The 26,521-nt window shown below is 40.5% G+C and overlaps 1 protein-coding gene across 1 annotated transcript in view; it reads right to left on the minus strand.

The window, feature by feature from the left end:
- LOC143040185 (neuropeptide F receptor-like) overlaps window positions 1-26,521 on the minus strand; it is a 239,568-nt gene that overhangs the window by 59,014 nt on the left and 154,033 nt on the right. Inside the window, exon 2 of the mRNA XM_076210849.1 lies at window positions 4,447-5,865. Within this exon, the coding sequence (XP_076066964.1) occupies window positions 4,447-5,103 (657 nt within the window). The 5' untranslated portion in view covers window positions 5,104-5,865. The remainder of the gene's footprint in view (window positions 1-4,446; window positions 5,866-26,521) is intronic.

Consider the following 26,521-nt stretch of genomic DNA (forward strand, 5'->3'; position numbering starts at 1 on the left):
ACAATTTCGATTTTGCGTTTGTCTTCGTTGGACTGCATGGGTGAACCCCTCTTCTATGAGATGCTGTTTATGAAGTATAATTTCTGTGTTGATTCCTTTGCATTCTTTCTTTTTAATAGAATTGCTGTCTGGCACAACAAACTTTGTCAATTTCGTCCCCGTTACAAAGGGATTACGTGGGATTGCTTTAGAAGGTTATCACACTGGGCTATTTTTCCTCCAAGATCCTACCTCCAACCTCCATTTGAATAACTAGAATATGACCTCGCTTACGGAAATCTAGACTTCTCTAAGAGCATTTCATCAGTATCTCTAACACTCGTAAAAGTTTACAGTCGTTTAGTCCCTCATTCAACTTTGATGTATATGACGGAAAGGTAATTTGATATCTAGAGATTTGAAAAATGAAATATTGTAACTGAAGTCGTTTTTACGCAAACGAACTCTCAACTGTCGGCGTTGGTGAAGCCCGTGGAAACTGCCCAATGTGATAACCCTTTTAGTCTCCTCAACACGAGATCCAGTCCTCGGCTAACAAAATCAAAGGATTGCAAAGGCGGAGCATGCCGACAGGAGACCTTTTGGTCCATAACTAGGTCGGATGCGAAAAAATTATAATAATGAATAAATTAATAAATGAATTAATAAATAAATAAATGAATAGAAATATAATGATATATATAATAATAAGATAAATACATAGGTATAGAAGTAATAAACAAACAGGGAAATAGTAAATAATAAGTTGATATATAACTGACAACAACAACAACAATGACAATAACAACAATGATAACAATAATAACAATAATAACAATAACAATAATAATAATAATAATGATGATGAATCAAGCTCTAGCGTAAGATTCTTAGAAGTGTGTCATTGTGGCAAATTGTTTCTTTAAATGATTAATTTCCTCGACTCAACTCACCACATCGTATATTTTTTCCTGTGTCTGAAATCAGTAGAAAAGTTCAATCTATACCTTAATAATTCTCTCTCTGATGTCAAAGCGTTTCATACACAAACGACCTTTGGCCCTCAAAATATTTCAAACGCGTAATTTTTCGACTGAACTCTTCATATTGTATTTTTTCCAGTGTCTGAAGTAAGTAGAAAATATCAATACTGTATATACTTTAATTACTTTGTCTGATGCCAAGCGGTTTCATACACAAAGAGACCTTTGACCCTTAAAGGATTAAAGCCTTCATGCAGTGGAGCTTCCACCCACGAAGGAAAAGGCGGCGACAGATTCCAGATTCCAGATTCCAGTAAGCTCGGGGAATATTCGTCCGCGACAAGTGGGCTGGAACGCAGTCTCACAACCTTTTCCACGTCTCCGCCCGCGTGGCGACGTTAGACGTGCATCCACAGTCTGTTTAACCCGATTTTAGGCAGAACGAGCTTATACGCCACTTTACATATATGTACCTTGTAAAATGTATCCAAGGGAAATGCGTGAGGTGTAGATATGCTTTCCAGTCATGGAACACATACACGTAAACACGTAAACAAGCGCGAGCGCGCACGCACACACACACACACACACACACACACACACACACACACACACACACACACACACACACACACACACACACACACACACACACACACACACACAATATCTCCTCACTCTCATAGTATTATATTGTTATAATCTTGTAGGATGTATATTTTCAGCAGAAATGCTGCTATACCCAACAAACCGTAAATAATAATAATGATTAATAATAATAATAAAATAATAATAATAATAATAATAATAATAATAATTAATTATTATTATTATTATTATTATAATTATTACACACCCACCCACACACACACGCACACACGCACACACACACACATACGCACATACACACATACGCACACACACACACACACACACACACACACACACACACACACACACACACACACACACACACACACATTCACACGCACACATTCACACGCACACACAACACACAACACACACACACATATTCAAGATTTGGTTAATGTAACTATAGAGACGGGTTCCCAAGCACACTTAAGACCACATCAACCAGACAGACCATTGTAATGTCAAAAGAGCTTTAGCGCTATAAGACTCATTTGAATAACTAGATTATGACTTCGCTTGCAGAAATCTAGTCTTCTCTGAGAACGTTTCAAAACATTCGCACAGGTTTCCATTCTCTTAGTTCCTCGTTCAGTTTTGCTTCATGATAATGTAAAGGTAATTTGATATTTGGAAATTTGGAAAAATTAGATTATTGTAACCGAAGTCGTTTTACCCAAACGCGCTGTCGCCGCTGGCGAATCCCGTGGAAGCCTAATGTGATAACCCCGTAAGCTGACGCAATTGCTGTAGATTTTTTTTTTTTTTCTTTTGGGGGGGGAGGGAGTGAGGCGAGTGGACGAGCCACGGCAAGACCTTACGGCCCTTCAACCAACGTATAATGAAGTATTATGCATCGGACATTCATTATACCAATTAACTCCCTTAACATGTTGTACAACGAGGTACGCCGTTCTCACCATGTACATTACAATTAGGTTTACATTCAGGCGAGTGTAATACGTAGACGCTTGCTCTCGCTCTCTCTCGCTCACCCTCTCTCTCACACACTCTCTTTCTCGCACTCACTCTCTCTCGCTCGCCTTCTCTCTCTCTCTCTCTCTCTCTCTCTCTCTCTCTCTCTCTCTCTCTCTCTCTCTCTCTCGCCCCCCTCTCTCTCTCGCCCCCCTCTCTCTCTCGCCCCCTCTCTCTCTCTCGCCCCCTCTCTCTCTCTCGCCCCCTCTCTCTCTCTCGCCCCCTCTCTCTCTCTCGCCCCCTCTCTCTCTCTCGCCCCCTCTCTCTCTCTCGCCCCCTCTCTCTCTCGCCCCCTCTCCCCTCTCTCTCTCGCCCCCCTCTCCCCTCTCTCTCTCGCCCCCCTCTCCCCTCTCTCTCTCGCCCCACTCTCCCCTCTCTCTCTCGCCCCTCTCTCTCTCTCTCGCCCCCCTCTCTCTCTCTCTCTCTCTCGCCCCCCTCTCTCTCTCGACCCTCTCTCTCTCTCGACCCCCTCTCTCTCTCTCGACCCCCTCTCTCTCTCGAGCCCCTCTCTCTCTCGACCCCCTCTCTCTCTCGACCCCCTCTCTCTCTCTCTCTCTCTCGCCCCCTCTCCCCTCTCTCTCTCTCTCTCTCTCTCTCTCTCTCTCTCTCTCTCTCTCTCTCTCTCTCTCTCTCTCTCTCTCTCTCTCTCTCTCTCTCTCACACACACACACACACGAGCAAACTCCCATGCAGCTGCCCTTCCTACTCCAAACAACTGTCAACAGGTTCAACCAATTTGCCCCAATCATGAATTCTGTGATCTCCCCCTTTGTCTCTTTCCCTCTCCTTTGGGGACAATTCTGTGACTAAGAGACACCGATGACATACGCTAGGGTTAGAGATTCTGGAGAGAAGTTACGAGACTCAATTACGTAAAGAAACCGAAAGTGAAATAAGCGAAAATCAAAAGAATTGAAAAGTTCGGAAGTTGAAGGGACCGAGAATCGATGGACATGGCGGCCGGCAGAGGCAACGCCAATGTCAGATAGAAAAATTACCTTGTTAATGTCATTAATGAGACAGAAAATCTGAATCAGCCGAGAACAAAAAATAGGTGGAATGGATTAGTGATCAAAAATATAAAAGACATAGAAGAAGAAATGACAAATAAAGAATCAGCCGAGGAAAAAAAAAAAAGATGGAATAGATTAATGATCAAAAATATGAAAGACGTAAAAGAAGAAATGACAAATGAAGAACTGCCTACGGGCGCATTCAACAAACACGTTACAGCCTATGGGATAAAGGCAGAAGAACAAGCCTAACCTAGTGAGGTGAACAGATTAAGAGAAAAACGAAAGTCATCTTAATCATCTAAACGATTATTATGACAAGTTAAGGAACGGAGAATGATGCGAGAGAGAAAAAAAATGATAAAAAAAGAAAAGGGACGAAAAGTCGGAGAGGGAAGAAAAGACATCAATTTTGGGTAATCGTTTCCAGCCGCGCTGGAAGGCATCACTCATGTGATTAACCAGTAAGGAGACTCAAGGTAATCCCCAACGTTTTATCCTGGCGTGCTTTATCGCTGCATGGAAGGAGACAAAGAAGAACGGAAGGTTAGATAATCAGGTGAAAGATGGGAAAGGAAAGGTGGATGGAAAAGGAGGAAGAGAGAGAGAGAGAGAGAGAGAGAGAGATGTGGTTGGGTAAGGAGAGGGAACAACCGAGGGAGAATGGTGACAGAAGATTTCTGAAGACTTGGAATAACGAAGTAAGGAATCAAATGAAGACTTGAGGTATACGCACTGAAAGACATCACCCCCACCTTCCCAATACCCGCTCATGCATATACTCCCTGACCATATGACCTCTGGAAAAAAAAAAATTACATTTCTTAAGCCTAAGCCTCCATTACCTGGTATCTGTCGAGAGCAATGGCCGTGATGGAGATGGTAGACACGTAGATGGACGTCGCCTGAAGAGAGCCGACCATCTTGCACGTGAAAGGCAAGTAACCAAGCGGCCAGTATTGTGTCAGCAGTTCCATCAGCGTCAAAGGAGTCGTCACGAGGCACAGGAGAATGTCCGAGGTGGCTAAATTAACAATGAAGACATTCCTGGCCGTCCTCATTGCGGGCTTCCTGGCAACGGCCGTCACCACTAGGATGTTCCCCGTCGTGCCAAGGATCACCAGGACGGCGTAGGATACAATCAGACCGCAGAAGGTCTGTTTGTCCACGCTTCGGTTATGATTAAACTTGTCAATCAGGTTTGGGTTGATGCCGCCCGTGAGGTTCAGCAGGAGAGTGAGGTTCTGGAAAAGGTCGGTGAGGTTGTCGCCCTCGAGACCAGCTAGTATGGCAAAATCCGGAAGGACCGGATGGTGGGCGGGGTGGAGGTTGTCCTCGAAAGAAACACTCACGGAATTTGCTGGCTCCCCCTCCCCCTCCGCCACAGCCGCAACCACCGCCTCCGCCGCAGCACCTTCAGCCCAGGTCAGGTCGTCGCCTGTTGCGCGAACGAATATCGGGAAAGCGCCATGAGGTTCGTTCACTAGAGTGTCCAGAGTCATAGTACCATAAAGTTTAGTCCAAATTTTCTTTTATTATCGTACACTCCGGCTTCCTCTTTCCCTGTTGCCGGAAGAACTGAAACCTGGGCAGCCAAACCTTTTTCTCATAACTAATAAACGAAATGTTCAGAGACACGGTATCAGTCTGCTTTGTTCTTTTTTTTTCTAAATTGCTGTTGTTGAGTTTTCTTTTATTAGTGCGAAGTTTTGGATCTTAATACTTTCCATTTGATCAAATCTCGGAGACGATAGGAAACACAAAGTTAGTTAGATCCGGTCTTAGCAGTCTCCAGATCTCTATCAAACGCTTCAATCTTATCTCCATGATCATCGATGTTAAGTTAATTATTAACATGTTCTTCATTGGCACGCACTATCAGTATTTCATTGTCATATCAATATTTTTTACCAATTTTGTCACATCAAACTACACAAAACACCCTATGTACAGAATTCTTATTGTTTCAATCATAATTCTTCAGCGCACTCTTCAGAGTCCACTGAACCTGTTTCGCAACAGACACATAGAGCTCTCCACTCCGCCGACAAATTTTCTTCTCCTTTTTCGTTCCTCAAATAGTCTGTAAATGAAACCTTACAATATGTTCTTATTAAATTCGTCATCTCGGCTCCTTTCTGTTTGGGAAAAGGTTAGATAATTTCAGGTTTCAGAGCTTGGTTTCTCAATATTTCTGGCCTCGCATCAACTTAGAAACCATCTCGTCCTCTCCCCTCCAGCAGTCACAATTCCTTCCCACTTATCTGAAACAAAAGAAAAACAAAAGAATGAATTGAGAGGGCTTTCTTTTTGCATATGTTTTTTTCGAGGATTATAAATAATCGGAAGAACAATAAAGCCTTCACCTTCTCATAACCCTCGATAGCGGGAAGAAACGTGATCAAGTGCAGCATTTCAAATAATATAATTATGTAAAGATCTTTGCCCCCGTTTACATATTGCCGTTTCCCCCTCTCCCTCTTGCCTTTCAGCGATGTTGTAGTATTACCCATATAAACACATGCTTCTCAAAGATAATTACCTCATTTCAATTAGGCCTGATGTAATTAGTCGTTAGGGCTAGTTGTTCTATAATATTAAGTGGATGGAGAAATGGTGTTATAGAGTGCAAGACGGAACAATCAGGGCTTGGGTCTTTGGGTGTGCATGGATACAAAAATACATTTTAATTGGTGTTGTAAGGGGTGGCTGAATAATAAAAGAAAAATACTTATTCAGAGTAATTTTATCCAAAGCGCTGATCAGACGTCCGTACACTCCGAAGACGAGAGCAAGACTGCCCACGCCACTCTTTGATTGGCGGGAACCAGGGACGAATCGCATTGCGATTGCAAAAATATACACTGATAAATATATATATTAATAGATCAACACAACGGGAAATATATACATGAAAACACAAGAAAGGTCAACATTTCAGTGTTATTTCATTAGTCTACCACGACCAATGGTGGGTGACACGCATCACACATGGCGTCACGTTGGAAGCTCGTAGCAAGAGTCTCACTCAAAAAAGGAAGAATCAGGTCTCTAGTCAATCATTGAGCCGTGAGTGGTCATCGTTGAAAGGTGATCACACTGAGAAAAACGTTCCTCAGGAGGAAGGGAGGATACGAGGATATGTGTGACAGGAAGAGTGGTTGTAGAGGATGAAGAAAGTATGGAGAAAAGACAGAGCGGTAGAAGAAGTCGTGTAGAGAAATTACGACTTTGCGGACGTGAAAGATGGAGAAGGATGATTCCTGGTAATGATTTGGCTTCATCGTGATACGTTTCATAGTTTTCTTTCTACTGCTGATAAGAAATGACTGAAATAGTTTACGTGTAACGGAGATCCTTGAAGTTCAGCCCTCAGCTGCATGAAATCGTCTGCTCACGAATGAAGCAGAATCTGTTCCTCAAATATATCTTTTGGAAAGAAAAATCCAAAGAAAAAAAGATGGAAAGGAAGTTTCTTCACCTGAATCAGAAATCAAATTTTTGGATTAGATTTGACAATTTTGTTAAAACGAATAGTGATAGTAACGGTGATAGTGATAGTAATGGTGATGATGGTGGTGATAATAGTCCGGTAATGATGGTGACAGTGAGGGCGGTGGTGATGGTGATGATGATGGTGACGGTGATGAAGGTGATAGTGATGTTGGTGGTGACAACGATGATGATGATGACGATGGTGAAGTTGACGTAAATTTTCATTTTCTTTCCTTCCTTCTCCATTCCTTCCTTCCTTTCTGTTTTCTTTCTTCTCTCCCTGCTTCCAATCTTTCCTTCCGTTATTCTTCCCTTCTATCAATGCCCATCTATTTCAACCCTAACTTTAAATCGCCTCACCGCCCTTCCATTTTCTCCCCTCCCCACCTTACCTCCACCCCCATCCCTCCCAATTTCCATTTTTGGCCCTAAAGATCGACCAATGTGACAATGCCTCCCCTTGATACAATGTTGTCTGCTAAAAGAGAAAAGGGACGGGAATTAAAAATTGACGACCTCGGGATTGTGATCTCAACTGTTCATACAGTTGGTATATTTCGTTCTTGTTGTTTTTTTAACCACTTCTCTGAGCTCAGAGGTACATTCCACTGCTGGTAATAAAAAGAAATACATGAATGGTACGAGATAGTAGCAAAAGGCTTAATCTATAAAGATGCAAAAGGAATTCGTCTAAGCTGGATATCACTGCTTTGGTGTCTTCCTTCGAAGAACTAAGTCCGTGTTGCCTTTCTTCTAGAGACAAGGTTTTGATCGGTATTCTCTCGGATAAAGGTTCTGATCTCCTTCGACTAGAATGAACCACTAAATCCTTTTCTCCTAAGAACAAGGTCCTGATTCCTTATTATTATTTTTATCTATCTATTTTTTTTTTTTTTCATGAGAGCCCTGGTTATGAAGGACAGAACTATGACCATAAGCTTAATTCATAAACAAACATTTACAAGAAACTTGTATCGTTATTTGTATTCTATGACTTCTAAGCAGTTTTACAAGACGTTTAGCGTCTTCTGTAGTATCTGCATTTATTCCCAAGTCAATTATTTAGTGACGTCATTTCAGGGCTGAAAGGTGACCTGAGCGGGGAAGGGTTAATATCATTCTTGAGTCTTGTAAGTGTTTTATTTTCTGAATCTATTCTTGAGGGTTCTTCATGTACTGAATTATTTTGTTTTGAATTTACCGTTTTGTTTTTTGTAATTTGTATACACGTTTTTATTCTCGAGGGTTCTTCATACACTGAATTGTTTGGTTTTGAAATTAACGTTTGTTTTGTAATTTGTATACACGTTTTTTTTTCTATAAGGAAGTGATGTAGAGTGTTAGCGATAGGTTTCAGAATGTTTTTGAGCTGTTTGTTACATCTCTTCAGATGCTCGAAGTCCTGAGAGGAAGTTTCTTGGTTTCTGACCGTAAATAGTTCATTGGAAAATTTCAGCTCGTTCTTACTACATTTGTAACACATTAGGAGATTGGACTAATCTCTCTGCTTTTTATTACCAGAAAATGGCATTTCGAATTTCATGTGAGAAGCAGGACAGGGAACGACCAAGCCTCCAAATTGACGTGTGATTGATGACTGACATCTGATAATCGTGCGGTTGATGGATGCTTCGTCCACATTTACGCATTTTCTGAGAAGACTTGGCTCATAGCGACAGTACAGGATTGCCAACTGCAGGGTATCGGCATCTTCTGACCCTGTTGGTTCCCTGGAACAAAATCCCGGCACCTCGCCTTTGAAAATAAGGTATTAGTTTCTTTCTCTCGAGAAGAAAGTTCCTGTCGTTATCTGGGAAACAAGGTTTTGGTCCTTGTTATCTAGAAACTACTGTAGGTTCTCGTGTCTCTCCTGCTGTTTATCTTTTATTTTACATTATTTGTTTGTTATCATTTGTCTGTTTATCATTAATTGCTTGTTTTTCATTTATTATTATCTATTTGTCAACTTATTATTTACCATTTACCCATTTGTCTAATATTTAACTATACCTATGCATTTATTTGTTTATTTTATTTATTATTATTCATATTATTAAAATATTTATTTTCTATTTACTTATTTATTTTTTATTTTTTTTTTTTTTTTTTTTTTTTTTGCATCCGACCTAGTTATGGACCAAAATGTCTTCTGTCGACATGCTCCTTTGTACTCCTTTGTTAATCCTTGGAATGATATTCTCGTCGACTATATCACTTACATCGGAAGAACTTTCGTTTCTTTACTCCCGATAGCAAGATTTTGGTTCTCCTCTTAGGAACAAATTACAATTAAAAAGATTTTACTTCCATTCTTTAAGAATTAAATTATAATCTCTCCTCTTTAGGAAAAAGAGTTTTACGGTGGTATTCTTAAAAAAAAATATTTCCTCATATAAATCTTATATAAATCCTCGGAAAAGAAAGATTTATATAAGGAAAGATATTTTTTGAAGAATACCACCGTAAGATTCTTATGGTGGTATTCTTAGAAAATTATCTTTCCTTATATAAATCTTTCCTTTCCAAGGATTTATATAAGATTTATAAAAGGAAAGTTTTTTTTTAATACAACCGTAAGATTCTTATGGTGGTATTCTTAAAAAAATATCTTTCCTTATATAAATCTTTCCCTTCCAAGGATCTATATAAGATTTATAAAAGGAAAGGCTTTTTTTTAGATACAACCGTAAGATTCTTCTGGTGGTATTCTTAAAAAAATATCTTTCCTTATATAAATCTTTCCTTTCCAAGGATTTATATAAGATTTATAAAAGGAAAGGCTTTTTTTAAATACAACCGTAAGATTATTCTGGTGGCATTCTTAAAAAATATCTTTTATTATATAAATCTTTCCCTTCCAAGGATTTATATAAGATTTATATAAGGAAAGACTTTTTAAGAATACCATCGTAAGATTCTTATGGTGGTATTCTTAAGAAAATATCTTTCCTTATATAAATCTTTCCCTTCCAAGGATTTATATAAGATTTATATAAGGAAAAACTTTTGTAAGAATACCACCGTAAGATTCTTATGGTGGCATTCTTAAAAATATATTTCCTTGTATTAATCTTTCGCTTCCAAGGATTTAAATAAGATTTATATAAGGAAAAACTTTTTTTTTTCTTTTTAAGAACACCACCTCTAGTCTCTCACCTCAAGAAACTAAGCCGTGACGATTCTGCTGCAGAAGAAAGATACTTGTATTCCATATAAAAACAAGGTCACAGTAAACTTCATCTAAGAATAAGGTCCGGTAATTCTCCTGCAGAAACAAGGTCTGGTGTGAGACTTGGAAACAAAGCTAAGAACTGCAGAGAGGAGAATGGAGAGATCAATGATGGGAATTACGCTGAGAGGCCGAAAGAGAGCAAGTTGGGTGAGAGAGGAGACTAGAGTGAAAGATACTGTGGAGGCGGTAAAAGAGAGGAAGTGGAATTGGGCAGGTAAATTGGTACGAACGACTGACGAGCGATGGAGCAAGTGTGTTACTGAGTGGACGCCGCGAGATGGGAAGCGTGGAAGAGGGAGACCAGACAGAAGGTGGAGAGACGAGATTGTGAAGTTTGCAGGAGTGGCTTGGCAGAGGTTGGCGCGGTCGTGTGACTCATGGAATGCTATAAAGGAGGCCTTTGTTCAGCAGTGGACTCAGGAAGGCTGATTTGATTGAATGGAACAAGGCCACGCTCCCTCATTTCCAGGAACAAGATCCTGATTCTTCTCCTCTAAGAACAAGGATCCTGGTCGTTCTAATCTGAGAACAAGAATCTGGACTTTCGCCTCCTGGAACAAGATCTCGAGTCTTCCAGTTCGGGTAAAGGCTTCTCGTTCTATTCTTCCAGGAAAAGGGTTTTTGGGAAAGACGGTCCTTTGTGGAGTTTCCTCCCTAACCAGCATCCAGCCATCATCTTTCTGGAAATCAAAGTCCTCTGGAACGCCCGAAGACATCCACTGAACGTGACACACATTCGAAGTGGACGAAGTATCAGTCTTTTATATGTCAGATGTCTCTCTTGAGGACGTGCATTTTGTCCTACCCCTCCTCCTCCTCCTCCTCCTCCTCCTCCTCCTCCTCCTCCTGCCAATATTCTCTGTCACTCATGTCTCTATTCACTCTTTATTTCTTCTTTTTATTCATAATTTCACTCCTCCTTCACATTTCTCCTCCTCCTCCTCTTCCTCCTCCTCCTCCTCCTCCTCCTCCCCCTCCTCCTCCTCCTCCCCCTCCTCATTCTCTTCCTCCTCCCCCTCCTCATTCTCTTCCTCCTCCCCCTCCTCCTCCTCCTCCTCCTCCCCCTACCCTCCCCCTCCCTCCTCCTCCCCCTCCTCCTCCCTCCTCCCCCTCCTCCTCCTCCTCCTCCTCCCGATATTCCCTGTCACTTATCTTTCTATTCACTCTTCATTATTTCTTCTTTTTATTTCTAATTTCACTCTTCCTCCACATTTCTCCCTGGAATATTCCCATTCGTTTTCTGTCCTCTTCTTACATTTTTTCTTATCCTCCCTCTTTTACTCTTCTTGATCCTCTTTATTATCTTTTCTTCATAAATCCTCCCTCATCTACTCCTCATCATCTGCCCCTCCTTACATCACTACCCATTATTGATATCAACTAATTTGTCACTCAAATCTTTTACCCTTTCCTCCCCCTCTCACCCACTCCCTCCTCCTTAACAAGAACCTAAGAAAGAGGGAGAGTGCTAGAGACCATAAAACCTACACTAGATAGTTCTATATCCATTACCACCTATCCATAAATCTATCCATCCTTCTCTTAAACAACCTATAGTTTCGGCGCTCAATACATGGTTGCTAAGTATTTCATTCGTTAAACAATCTATTGTTCTTGCCTATTTCCTTCTTAAATCTAAAATTATCCAACTTAATTCAAATACTACGAGTCCTACCCTGTTGTCTTAATATGATAACCTTGTCCTCATCACCATTGTTAAAACCCTTAATCCACTTGAACACCTCTATTGTATCACCCCGCACTCTGCCTCTTTCCACAAAGTCCAACTTAAAGTACCTAAGCCTTTCCTCATAAGGTAAATTCCTGAGCCCATTTTGGTCATTCCACACCGTCATACCACATCCGCCTGTTCATGCCACACACGAAACTTCGGCTCTCACAAACTCCGTTTACAGTAACCATCATTCCTACTCTACCTCTATCCTACCTCTCTCTCTCATCCTTCCATTACCTCATCCTGCCATCCTGCTGTCCTGCTGACATCCTGCCAGCCTGTCTCGCTTCCTTCATTCCAGGCTCCATTTGTTACTGTGTAATTATTTTGCGTTCAACTTCTCACGTCTGTCACATATACAACTCTGACTATATTGCGTTCTAACGCTCCTCCAACCCATTCTCTCTCTCTCTCTCTCTCTCTCTCTCTCTCTCTCTCTCTCTCTCTCTCTCTCTCTCTCTCTCTCTCTCTCTCTCTCTCTCTCTCTCTCTACCTTTCTCTCTCTACCTTTCTCTCTCTACCCCTCTCTCTCTCTACCTCTCTCTCTCTCTACCTCTCTCTCTCTCTACCTCTCTCTCTCTCTACCTCTCTCTCTCTCTACCTCTCTCTCTCTCTACCTCTCTCTCTCTCTACCTCTCTCTCTCTCTACCTCTCTCTCTCTCTACCTCTCTCTCTCTCTACCTCTCTCTCTCTCTACCTCTCTCTCTCTCTACCTCTCTCTCTCTCTACCTCTCTCTCTCTCTCTACCTCTACCTCTCTCTACCTCTCTCTCTACCTCTACCTCTGTCTCTACCCCTCTCTACCTCTCTCTCTCTCTCTCTCTCTCTCTCTCTCTCTCTCTCTCTCTCTCTCTCTCTCTCTCTCTCTCTCTCTCTCTGTATGCGCATGCTTGTTTGTCTCCTTGTCTCTATCTATTTGTCTGTGTGTCTGTCTCTCTCTCTACCTCTCTCTCTCTCTACCTCTCTCTCTCTACCTCTGTCTGTCTTCCTCTCTGTCTGTCTGTGTTTGTCTGCCTGTCTGTCTGTCTGTCTGTGTCTGCCTACCTCCTTGTCTGTCTGTCTGTCTGTCTCCCTCTCTGTCTGTCTGTCTCCCTCTCTGTCTGTCTGTCTGTCTGTGTCTGTCTACCTCCTTGTATGTCTGTCTCTATGTCTGTATGCCTGTCCCCCTCTCTGTCTGTCTGTCTCCCTCTCTGTCTGTCTGTGTCTGTTTACCTCCTTGTCCCTATCTCTCTGTCTATATGCCTGTCACCCTCTCTTTCTGTCTGTCTGTCTGTCTGTCTTTTCGTCTAGTAATCTTGATTGTCCCAGATCAGGTTCCATACGTTTATTGGCTCCACGATGTAGATGAACGAATTTGCATTTCTGTTTATTTTTTATCTTTTTCTTTCGTCCCCTTTCCTTCTTTTTCCATCGATAACTTTGTTTACGTCGCGATTGGCTTCCCTTGCAGAATCCCTTGAGGCGGCCTTTGGAAAGCTGGGATATTCCCAGGGGAGTCAAGTCAAAGGCTTGGATTTATCAGTTATTCCATAGAGCACTGGGGTACTTTTATTAATCGTGGTAATATTATGCGTTTCATATCAAAAGTATAGATATGATAATAATACACTGCATGACGCTACACGTGTAGATATCACGTGTAGATATCATGTGTAACAACCTACTCGTCCGTTCTTACTTGTTTATTTATTTATTTATTTATTTTTATTTTTTTTTTTTTTTTTTTTTTTTTTTTTTTTGTATTTTATCGTCAGCTGTTTGATAGCCCAAGCAACTTTACATACTGCCCTCGTTTTCTATAATATCTTTATATTATTTCCACAGTTTCTGAAGTGAATATAACTACAAGATGAATACAGAATATAATATTCTCTTTCTTCATCTTATAAAGATTTTCTTCTCGTTATACAAACATTACACACGTTCATATTTTCCTGAAGTTATGTTATATTTTTCCGTAGACTTTTTGGGTCAAATTTGTGTACAAATTAAATTATCCTTGACCTTTCCCTTCGTATATATTTCAATTTAAGAGAAAGAAGAAGAGGAAGAAGAGGGCAAGGAGGAAGGCAAAGAGGAAGGCAAAGAGGAGGGCAAAGAGGAAGGCAAAGAGGAAGGCAAAGAGGAAGGCAAAGAGGAAGGCAAAGAGGAAGGCAAAGAGGAAGCCAAAAAGGAAGGCAAAAAGGAAGACAAATAGGAAGAAAAAAAGGAAGGCAAAGAGGAAGGCAAAGAGGAAGGCAGAGGGGAAGACAAAGAGGAAGAGAAAAAGGAAGGCATAGAGGAAGGTGAAGAGGACGACCAAGAGGACGACCAAGAGGACGACCAAGAGGACGACCAAGAGGACGACCAAGAGGAAGACCAAGAGGAAGACCAAGAGGACGACCAAGAGGAAGACCAAGAGGACGACCAAGAGGAAGACCAAGAGGAAGACGAATAGGACGACTAAGAGGAAGACGAAGAGGAAGACGCAGCGGACGACCAAGAAGACGACCAAGAGGACGACCAAGAGGACGACCAAGAGGACGACTAAAAGGAAGACGAAGAGGACAAACAAGAGGACGACCAAGAGGACGACTAAAAGGAAGACGAAGAGGACGACCAAGAGGAAGACCAAGAGGAAGACGAAGAGGACGACCAAGAGGACGACCAAGAGGACGACCAAGAGGACGACTAAGAGGAAGACGAAGAGGAAGACGAAGAGGACGACCAAGAGGACGACCAAGAGGACGACCAAGAGGACGACCAAGAGGAAGACGAATAGGAAGACGAAGAGGACAAACAAGAGGACGACCAAGAGGACGACTAAAAGGAAGACGAAGAGGACGACCAAGAGGAAGACAAAGAGGACGACCAAGAGGAAGGCGAAGAGGAAGGCTAAGAGGAAGACGAAGAGGACGACCAAGAGGACGACCAAAAGGAAGACGAAGAGGACGATCAAGAGGAAGACGAAGAGGAAGACGAAAAGGAAGACGAAAAAGAAGCAAGAGAAGAAAAGAAAAAGAAAAAGAAAAAGGAAAAGGAAGAAGAAGCAGAAGAAGAAGCAAAGGAAAAAGAGAAAAAAGAAAAAAAAGAGAAAAAAAAAGAGAGAAAAAAGAGAAAAAAGAGAAAAAAAGAGGAAGAAAAAGAGGAAAAAGAGAAAAAGAGGAAAGGGAGAAAAAGAGGAAAAGTAGAAAAAGAGGAAAAGGAGAAAAAGAGGAAAGGGAGAAAAAGAAAAGAGGAAAAAGAGAAAAAGAAAAGAGGAAAAGAGGAAAAGAGGAAAAGAGGAAAAGAGGAAAAGAGGAAAAGAGGAAAAGAGGAAAAGAGGAAAAGAGGAAAAGAGGAAAAGAGGAAAAGAGGAAAAGAGGAAAAGAGGAAAAGAGGAAAAGAGAAAAAGAGAAAAAGAGGAAAAGAGATGATGATGATGATGATGATGATGATGATGATGATGATGATGATGATGATGATGATGATGATGATGATGATGATGATGATGATGATGATGATGATGATGATGATGATGATGATGATGATGATGATGATGATGATGATGATGATGATGATGATGATGATGATGATGATGATGAATTTTCCAAGCACAATTGTATCGATTGTGAGGTGTGTTTTGCTGTCGATTTTATCCCTGTGGGGAATGTTACTCCAATAACATTGATAAGCAAATGATTATCAGAGCAGGCGAAATTACCGTCCATGTATACAGCATTTGGTACAATTCACAATCTCACTATCGTGGTAGCATTAGTGATAATGAATCCCTACTATCACGACAGAATAGTTGCATTCCCAGAAGGGTTGCCAGGTTCACAGGAAAGCACTATAGCCTAGCCACAAGTCCCAAGTAGATGCAGAGAATGTTAGTGAATGTAAATTTGTGTTATTGTGCTAGTCTCGCTTTGTATGCAATATTCAAACGCTTGCATTCGTATACATGGGCTGACACACACACACACACACACACACACACACACACACACACACACACACACACACACACACACACACTTGAGAAAGACTAAATATCTAAGATATGTGCAGAAATATGTGCGTAAATATTTGGAATGGCTTAGAAGAGGATTTAACCTAAGCCGGGACATTACATGAATTCAAACCTAAGTATGATAATTAGAAAATAAAAATGTAGCCTTAGTTGGGACTATATATGAATTTAAAGTTAAGTATAATAAGTTGTAGAATAGGAGACAGGAACCTTCGAGTGTTAATCCTTCCATGTATACCACAATGAGGCAAAACCACACACGCATGTTGAAGGAGAATCTGCATTCTGCTTCTATTCTTGCCTTCCCAAATTGTGTTAAATCGTTTAAGATATTTATTAATGCTAAGATGAGCAGGGTGGATGGGTGGTGGTTGGAAGAGGAATGGGCGAGAGTAGGTACGTGGCTTTGGCTTGGCTACCTCTCTTATATGGGGGAAAAATGTTGGCATGTCAGAGAGGGGCTATGTCATGACACATAAGTAAGATGAAAAAAAAAACACTGTCGGAGAAAGTAAACGGATGAAGAATAGAAGTATCCGTATATTTCGACCACTCTTTGTGGTCCTCTTTGTCCGTTTACTTTCCCCGACAGTGGGATTTTTTCCTCTTGGTATGTAGATAAACAGATATTCTAATGCACGAGAGAAAGACAATGGATTTCTTTTCATCAATCTGATACAAATCAGAGGCAATGTGTATACACTAGCAAAGTCATGAGTTAGTGGAAATGAAGTATTCCAGTGTACATTAACAACCGTAGTCCTTTCATAATCTTAAGGAAATTATTTTGGTGTATGAGGTACAAATCTACGCTGACCACCCTCCAGTAGATCATCTGTTAAGAGGGAAAACATTACAAAAGAAGATTGTTCGCTGGCATTTGATTATCCTATAATTGAACCCCAAATTTTATTACATTTATATCAAGAAAATGTAATGTGGTGAGAGATATACTTAAAAAGATCACGTCACATATGAAAGCAACAAACGAAAAGGACGGAAAGACTACGGATACCCCAATTCCATGACGACCAACATTGCAAACTAAGACCTTACGAACAGAATAAAGGTTGGGTATCCTCTTTAAAAACAATCACTATATGCTCTGAGCCCTAAAGACACGAGAAACGATGCCTATCCTCTTGGAAGACATGATTATATGCTAACAAGCATTGATAGAAAGAAGTGAGGCGGGTACGAATGAAACGTTTGTAGGAGCGAAACGTTCGTGGGAGCGAAACGTTCGTGGGAACGAAACGTTTGTGGGGAACGAAACGTTTGTGGGGAACGAAACGTTTGTGGGGGAACGAAACGTTTGTGGGGGAACGAAACGTTTGTGGGGGAACGAAACGTTTGTGGGGGAACGAAACGTTTGTGGGGAACGAAACGTTTGTGGGGAACGAAACGTTTGTGGGAAACGAAACGTTTGCGGGAAACGAAACGTTTGTGGGGAACGAAACGTTTGTGGGGAACGAAACGTTTGTGGGAACGAAACGTCTGTGGGAATGAAACGTCTGTACGAATGAAACGTCTGTACGAATGAAACGTCTGTACGAATGAAACGTCTGTACGAATGAAACGTCTGTACGAATGAAACGTTTGTAGGAATGAAACGTTTGTAGGAATGAAACGTTTGTAGGAATGAAACGTTGTAGGAATGAAACGTTTGTAGGAATGAAACGTTTGTAGTTATGAAACGTTTGTAGTTATGAACCTTTGTAGCAATGAAACGTTTGTAGCAATGAAACGTTTGTAGGAATTAAACGTTTGTAGCAATGAAACGTTTGTAGCTTTCACTCATATCTCTCAACAGGCAAGAACTGATTTACCAATAGAATAGTTGACGAATGGAATAAACTTAGTAACCAGTGCTTAAACTTTATGGATGGGAATGGAAGGTGGTAAGGGACATGGAACTGCCTAGTAGTCTCCTAGTAGAAATGTCTTGTAGTCTCCTCCATTCTTGTGTTATCATGTGTTAAATATCACATGCAATAGCCCTGTAGAGTGTCACCTGGTGTTAGATAAAAGCTTATCCAACAGATCATAATGTTAAAAGCTGATCTAAATTAGCCAGTACTATTAGCTTGAAAGTAGACATTTTTCATCAGAGGTCAGAATCGTGTTGCATTTCAAGCTAGATCCACTAAGGAAGGAAAGAGGGGAAGAGGGAAAGGGGGAAAGGGGAAAGGGGGAAAGGGGAAAGGGGGAAAGGGGGAAGAGGGAAAGAGGGAACAAGAGAAAGAGAGAAAGAGGGAAAGAGGGAAAGAGGGAAAGAAGGAAAGAGGAAAAGAAGGAAAGAGAGGAAAAGAAGGAAAGAAGGAAAGGAGGAAAGAAGGAAAGAAGGAAAGAGGGAAAGAAGGAAAGAGGAAAAGAGGAAAGAGGGAAAGAGGTAAAGAGGGAAAGAGAGAAAGAGAAAGAGGTAAAGAGGGAAAGAAGGAAAGGAGGAAAGAAGAAAAGAAGGAAAGAGGGAAAGGAGGAAAGAGAGAAAGAGGTAAAGAGGGAAAGGAGGAAAGGAGGAAAGAAGGAAAGAGGGAAAGAGGGGAAAAAGGGGAAAGAAGGAAAGTAGGAAAGAGAGAACGAAGGAAATAAGGAGAGGAGAAAGAAGGAAAGAGGTAAAGAGGGAAAGGAGGAAAAAGGGAAAGAGGTAAAGAGGGAAAGGAGGAAAAAGGGAAAGAGGTAAAGAGGGAAATGAGAAAAGAGGGAAATGAGAAAAGAGGGAAATGACTGTTGGAGAAATGCCACCGACCGGGCAATTGGCGTCCAAGGATAAGCCTCAGGAAGTGAAGGCGGCAAAGCGCGAAGGAACTGTTGTTGGCTCTGAGGAAGCCCACATGAAGCCCTGACGTTGAGGCGAAGCCCTAAAGAGATCAGGGTTCCTAGGGGCCGAGGCTGTGACGTCAGAAGGGGCTCGGAGCCGCACAACGTGGCTAACAGGTCCTAGCAAATATCGATCGGTTAGAATACGTAGAGAACAGGGTTCTTAGGCTGTGACGTTAAGAGTAAGCCATAAAACGGGGTTGGTAGTTACTAGGCAGTATCGACCCGGTGGCGGCACACTAGGCGTTTCTCGCTAGCATGCTACTTGCTTTTGTTACTTCGTTTTGGGTAGAAACGACTTCGGGTTACAATATTCTAGATTTCCGGAAGAATATCTCAGCAATGTGTCTAACCTTCGTATAGGTTTGTCTCTCTTAGTTCGGTGGTCGATGAATGGAATGAACTTAGTAACCATGTAGTAAGCGCTGAAACTATCAGTTGTTTTAAAAAACGATTAGACAACTTTATGGATGGGGACGACAGGTGGTGATGGATACGGAGCTGCCTAGTGTAGGCCTTATGGTCTCTTGCAGTCTCCTTTATTCTTATGTTCTTATGTTCGTCATTCTCACTACATGACGCAAGAGTAGTTTGACATTTGGAAAATCGAAAAAAAATTAAAATCGTCACCGAAGTCGTTTCTACTCAATCGAAATACCAAAAGCAAGTAGCATGTTAGTGGAAAATGCCCAGTGTGCCGCTAACTTTAGAATACATCACAGGAGAGAGAAGAGAACGTGCAAATGAGACAGTCTCTGCTGTATTTTGATGGAACTTTAGTCCCTCCCGCCTTCATTCTGGACCATTGTGTTTTGCAAATGCTGGCGTGCTACATCAACTATTTTCTGGTCTACATTCGTTCTCAAAAATCCTGTCGCCATTGCTATCTACGCGAATATTTTCTTAACTGATCTGCATAAATTGTTTTCACCTCTCATACCCGGAGGCTCGCTGGCCGAGCGGGCTAGGGCGTCGTTACTTGCGACGAAGGTCGACGGGGTGGTTGTTCGAACCCTGCCACCGGCGAAGTTGAACCAAGGGCATAGTTGGTAAAATTCCACGTTACAAAATCCTCAGTAAAGGGCATCATGTCTTCCGAACAGGAGTAGTTTGTGACGTTAAAATTATATATTATAATTATATATAATTATATATTATATATAATTATATATTTGTTTTCTAACAATATCAGTGACATTTCATAAAACAGTAACTTTAGCCCAACAGCACTTGTACATTAGTTTTGTATGATCTATATAGTGATATATTCTAGTTGTGTGTTTGTTATCTGCTGTACAGTATAATTATGATTTTTCCATACTGACATACGTCAGTATTGACACAACTGAAAAAATCAATATGGAAAATAAAAATAATAGAAAATAAAATTAATAGAAAATGATAGTAATAGAAAATAATATTAATGATAATATTGATAAATAATAAATGGTAAATGATAGCAAATAATAATAATGAAAAATAGTAACAAAAATAATAAAAAGAATATCTATAATAAAAAATACATCACGGACAATATAACTAAAAGGAAGTTACATGGTTATGAACTGAATATAATTCTATTTCTTCCATGTGTTTTTATGGGATATCTATCATTTATTTCGAGTGTAATATTTCATCTCACAGCAAATGTCCACCGTCAGTAATATGTTCCTTTGGTCATGCTTGTTTGTGTTTGTCGTCCAAAGGTCCCTTTGAAACCAAGTCTTGATAGGGCCGTGCGATAACATAGTGGAGACCATCTTGAGACTTGAGACCAGATGCTCGCGATTCGGAGTCCTGTGGTCGTTATTTTGAGTTCTGAGACCCGAACTCGTAAGCAGGTGGTCGTATGTTAGAGTTTCTGAACCAGCTGTAGAATTGCTGCGTTTGGTTGCCGACAGCCCTGGCTAGGTGGGCAGGTAAACCATCATCGTTCTTAAAAAAAAAGATAAAATAAAATAAAATAAAATAAAAAAAAAACGGCTTGTCATAACTGACAGAGTTTTGCTCTTCCAAAGGTTTCTCGTGTCTCACTGCGCGGGATTTGGGTGATGAGTAGCCTCTCGATGAGCCACGTGTCCATCAGCTATCTGTCCGAACAAGAGTGAGGAACCTACACTAAGAACTGCGTAGCTACGGCCGAAGCCGTGACCTCTGTCCTATGTACTTGGACTGCTGGGGCAGATAACAGTCACAGCTAGGAGTTGGAAAGGAGTTCGGGATTCGAACCCACAACTAAGCAAATGCGAGGCCAGCACGCCTCTTGTTACGCCACTAGCAGACAATTCGGACAAAGGGTTGGTTATGATAGTATAAGGACGAAAGCTCCTCTGGTCCAGACTGTTACACGTTTAATCTTGTTTAGCTCGATGAAGAATGACAAAAGTCAGTGGAAAATTAATCCGACAGAAGACCAACCGGACTACAGGATACAGGTTGTACCAAGGCCGAAGACTTAGAATGTAAAGATTACCAAGAGAAAGAAGGAAAATATTTCAGTTTAATTTTACTCTCAAGAAAATTAGTTTCACAACCTCGCCACAGGGCCATGAGGTCAGTGATCAAGCTTGTCGTATTTTAAGAAAAAGATGAATTAACCTTTTATTTGCAAATGGTGAATAAGTAAAAAATATGAATGTATATGAACATTAATTTGAAATTTTAGATGACTAAGAATAGTATAGTGACTTGTGGCCGCGTTCCGGAAGATTCCTTTAAAAAATGACTGATTTTTTTTTTTTTTTTTTTTTTTTTTTTTACGATGGGGATGCTACTCTATGATTAGGAACTTTTATTGCCCATTATATATCACTATAAAACGTTCTTATGTGAGCATTAATTTTCCCATCTACGGTCCAATTTCTGAAGCTTTTTTTTCCTTAATGTCCTTAACTTGGATATTAGGTATTACTTTTACTAGTGTGTAATAATGTGTTTGAAATGAGATACCTGAGAAGTATGACAAGGGTTACTAGGCTGGATAGAGTGAGAAACGAGGAGGTGAGGAGGAGAACGGGGGTGGAAAGGGAGTTGGGAGATGGGGTTGATTAAAGAGTATTGGGATGGTTTAGACACATGGAAAGAATGAGTGAGGAAAGACTAGTAAAAGAGATGTGGAAGGCAGAGATTGAAGGAGTGAACATGAAGGGTCGACCAAGGATGAGATGGATGGATGGGGTAAAAGGAGCATTGGGAAAGAGAGGAATGTCTGTTGAGGAAGGACGGGAGAGGACAGAAGATAGGGGCGAATGGAGAATGGTTGTGTATGGATGATGCTGTGATGCATGAGGTGGAGTGGGTGGGGAATGGGGGATGAGGGAGTATATGTGAGAAATAATTTGACGCACCCGAAGGGATTTCTCCCCGTCTTCTCCTTTTCTGCATGAGGGGACGGAGATAGGGGGGTCGCCGATTTAATGAAGCGGCCTTACTGTGGATGTGCTGTGTTGTACGGCACTGCTTCTGACCCAGGGCAGTGGGCGAGATGTAGGAATGACCCGTCATCCAGGAGGTGCCAAGATAAGAGGGAGGGAAGAGGGTAGAGGGGAGTGGAGTATGTGGGGATGGAATGGGTGGGAGTGGTTTTTATGCCTTTGTTTTTTGGCTACCTCCCTTGTAAGAGGGAAAAAGCCTTTGGTATATGTATGTATGTGATAATGTGAACAACTTTCTAAACTATTTCCCTAGCTTTGGCAAGTAATATTGAACATCAAAGTTGTTTTTGTGATAGTATTTTCTTATTTCGAATCTCAGCAATTTCTATAACAGATCACTTTGATATTGGGTTTAGGTTATTCATATTCATTACGTATGAAGGCGTACTAAAAACAAACCCCCGTGGAAAACACACACGCACACACGAACACACACACACGAACACACACACACAAACACACACAAACACACACACGAACACACACACACACACACACACACACACACACACACACACACACACACACACACACACACAGTGGTGGATGTCTGGAACAAATAGGACGAGATTATAGTGGGTGTGCAAAAGCCATACAAGAATTTAAGAACAAACTAAATGCTGAAAGATACAAAGACGGGTCACTATGAGCATAGCTCCCTCCCGTATAATACAACTAGGTAAATACATACGCACACACACACACCGCATCTACCTTTTGGCTCTTTTTTTCCGAAAAACTTTAGAAAAAATATTATCAGATGTTATAAAAGAGATCTTGTTGGAATACAGTATATCAATATCAGAGGAAAATGACGAATTAATTGAAAATTATATATAATTCAGCAAGACTGGAAGATGTTAAAGCAATTATCACTAGTTTTCTTGAAGAAAGTCTCAGTCAAGTTCAAAAACACTAAATATAGTACGTCATGTATTCTCTTTTTATTTTTCGCTGTTAAGGTTTCTTTACACTAGAACAAGCACATGCCTTGGTACCTCGGGTTCCTTGTTCCTTAGGCTGCCAGCCAAAGCTCTGGAGGTGACTTCTCGTAATGCATCATAATACGCCCCCACCAGTCCTCGAGGTTGCCACGACAACGCTTACCTGTTCTTCCGGCCAAGTCGGAGCGGTTTTATCCGATAGGAAGGAAAAACCTTTTTCTGGAAGATGTCTCAATCAGTCAAGATCCCCCCTGTTGCTTCCAAACCTCACTGTATTGACATTGTGAAGGCTTGAATCTGGTAGATCATTATATATTCTGATCTTCAGGAAATTTAACAAGCGTGGCAAAAAAAAATAGGAGAGCTTGTTTACATAAATAATGATGCTAGTTTGCAAGTCGTGTTTTTATACTAACTCGGTCAATTTCAGTCTCGCTTTCGTACGTACATACGCAAGTTCGAGTCCTCCAGTTTTAGGATTATTTTGTTTTTTTCTCTCTATTTCATCTAACGTTCTCAACACAGGAGTACATACTGTAGATTAATGACCAACGCGTTCGTGGAAACTCACCGAAAACGTTAATCTTAGAGTCCCTTTATACAGAACCGCGACATGACGATACGATAAATGACCCGAGGAACCATTTTGTGGCCAAATCATTTTCGCTCGAGTTCTTGTTATTCGTTTCGTTCTTGTTATTGGTTCTTCGAATCTATTGTGTTTGTTCACTAAATATGTCGAGTTGTGGTCCATTTGGATGCACCAACAGTCTCTTTATACAGAGTTGCGACAATTCCGGACACGCCGCCATTTTGTGGCCATTCTGGGGAGTTGTCGCGACTCTCGTTATAAAAGGATTCCGGACAAGCATCGGGTATTTGGCAAGACAACCAACCATAGATGATATCCTATTTCCCTTCCCACAGAAACTATTCACCAACTCTGATCTCTGATGATGACATTTCTTTTTCCAATATTTTTAAATTTCAATGTTTCGTATTCTGATTGTGTACATAATCATGTTGTCATATATCCTCCCCACCCCACTCCACCCCCTCAGCGATGAGTCGACCTCTCTCGGTTTAGATAAAAAAAATAATAATAAATAAATAAATAAATAAATAAAATAGAAATAGATAAACAAATAAATAAATAAATAGATAAATAAATAAATAAATGAATAAATAAATGAATAAATAAATAAGAATAAATGAATAAATAAATCAATAAATAAATAATTAATTAATACACTCAGACAAAATAGAATAAGATAGAATAAGATAAAATGATAAAATGTATAATAAAATAAGAAAAATAAGATTAGGGTTAAATCAAATTAAAATAAAAAAAATAAAATAAAAAGAACAAAACAAATTGAGATAAAACAAAATAAGACAAAATAAGATAAAATCGTATAAAACAAAACAAAATTAAATAAAACCAAGTGGAAACGAAAAAAAAATCAGAAAAAAAGCGTACTAATAAAATAGCTACTCAAACTAACAAGATAAATAATAATATGAAAAAATAATACAAACTACTAAGACAAAACAAAAGCATATACAAAAAATCCAAGAAAAAATAGAAAAAAGTGCACCAGTTTCATACACCAGTGGACCCAATCAAAGTTTAATCAGACCACCAGGGTAGTACACCACGTATTTGACACAAATTGGAAGAACATATTTCCTCCCCTCTGTTTCCGGATTTTACGAAGAGGAATGAAATTGCCTTTAGTGTCGTTGGCACGGGACTAGCCTAGTAGCTACTAGTGCTATCGACTAGTAAACTACCCCTCTACGTGCCCAATGTCAACGTAAAAATTCCTCCTAATTATCCTAGGGTCAACATTTACTTTCCGGGTAAGTTAGTTTGCAGTTGACACTATCGGCTACTAAGCTAGCCCCGTGTCAACAACACCCTACGGAGGATCATAGAAGATTATCTTCCAAAGGCTAAAAATGAAAGAATTTGAAAAAGCGTTGAAGAGAAAAGAGAGAGAGAAAGAGAGAGAGAAAAAGAGAGAGAGAGAGAGAAAGAGAGAGAGAAAGAGAAAGAGAAAGAGAAAGAGAGAGAGAGAGAGAGAGAGAGAGAGAGAGAGAGAGAGAGAGAGAGAGAAAGAGGGATGGACATATATCGTTAACAGGAATGTGAATTAGGGTACTTGTTCATTTTCCTTACAAGGGACCCCAAAATATTGCTCAGGGTGGGGAAGGAGGAGGAGGAGGAGGAGGAGGAGGAGGAGGAGGAGGAGGGAGGAGGAGGGGGGGAGAATGCTCCCGACTGGAAGTTGGGTGGGGATCGGGAGTGCCAGAGGGACGGGGATTGGGAGTGTTGGGGGAAGGGCCTGAATCGATATTGGTTGCACGGCAGACTCGTAGCCGTACCTCGCCTCTATTAGGGGAAAAAATCACCCCCATATTTTGTTTTTAGCCATTTACTCTTATTTGTCAGTATTCGTACAATTACCTGAATAACAAATAAACGAAAAGAAATGTCTGCTTTTCTTAATCACGTTAAAACTAACATGTAAACAGAAAATGTTTTTCCGGTATAGCACACGCAGATACACTGGGAAATACATTCCTACATACACAACACGAATACATATGGAGGCCCTATAATCATGCGGACACACACACATACACACACACACACACATACACATACACACGCACACACAAACATACACAAATACGGACATAGGCAATCATACGCACACTTATACACATCCCCAGAATGATATAATACTTTCGGGAGATTTTCACTGTAGAGAGGTAAAATGGAAGGAGTGGTAACCAAGTGAAAGTAATGAATCATGTTAAGATGTAATGTTGAAAAGATAGCACATGAAGAAGCAAGAAACCAGTATAAAATAATAAGTAGAAGTCTCCAACTCTTACTTACTAGGGGAAAGGCCTAAGGGGATTTAATGGAAAAGCTAGCAAAGATGTTTTAAACAATATGAAGTTAGACATACGAGAAGTAAGTAAACTACTCGCGATCTTAGGAGTGAGAAATGTCTCAAATTCTGATGGGATCTTGAATTGGGTACCAGAAGCTTTGGTGGACAAAATGCACCAATTATGATTGTTGTTATTGTTGTTGTTGATGTTACTGATGTTGTTGATGATGTTGATGACGATGTTGATGTTCATGATGATAACAACAACAACAATAACGATAATAATGATAATAAATGAGGATGAGAATGTTAACAATAATAACAATAATAACAACAATAATAAAAAATAACAAAAATAACA

This window comes from Oratosquilla oratoria, chromosome 28 (genome assembly GCF_046742065.1).
Source record: "Oratosquilla oratoria isolate Oo_2021 chromosome 28, ASM4674206v1, whole genome shotgun sequence".
In the NCBI taxonomy this organism is placed as follows: domain Eukaryota; kingdom Metazoa; phylum Arthropoda; class Malacostraca; order Stomatopoda; family Squillidae; genus Oratosquilla; species Oratosquilla oratoria.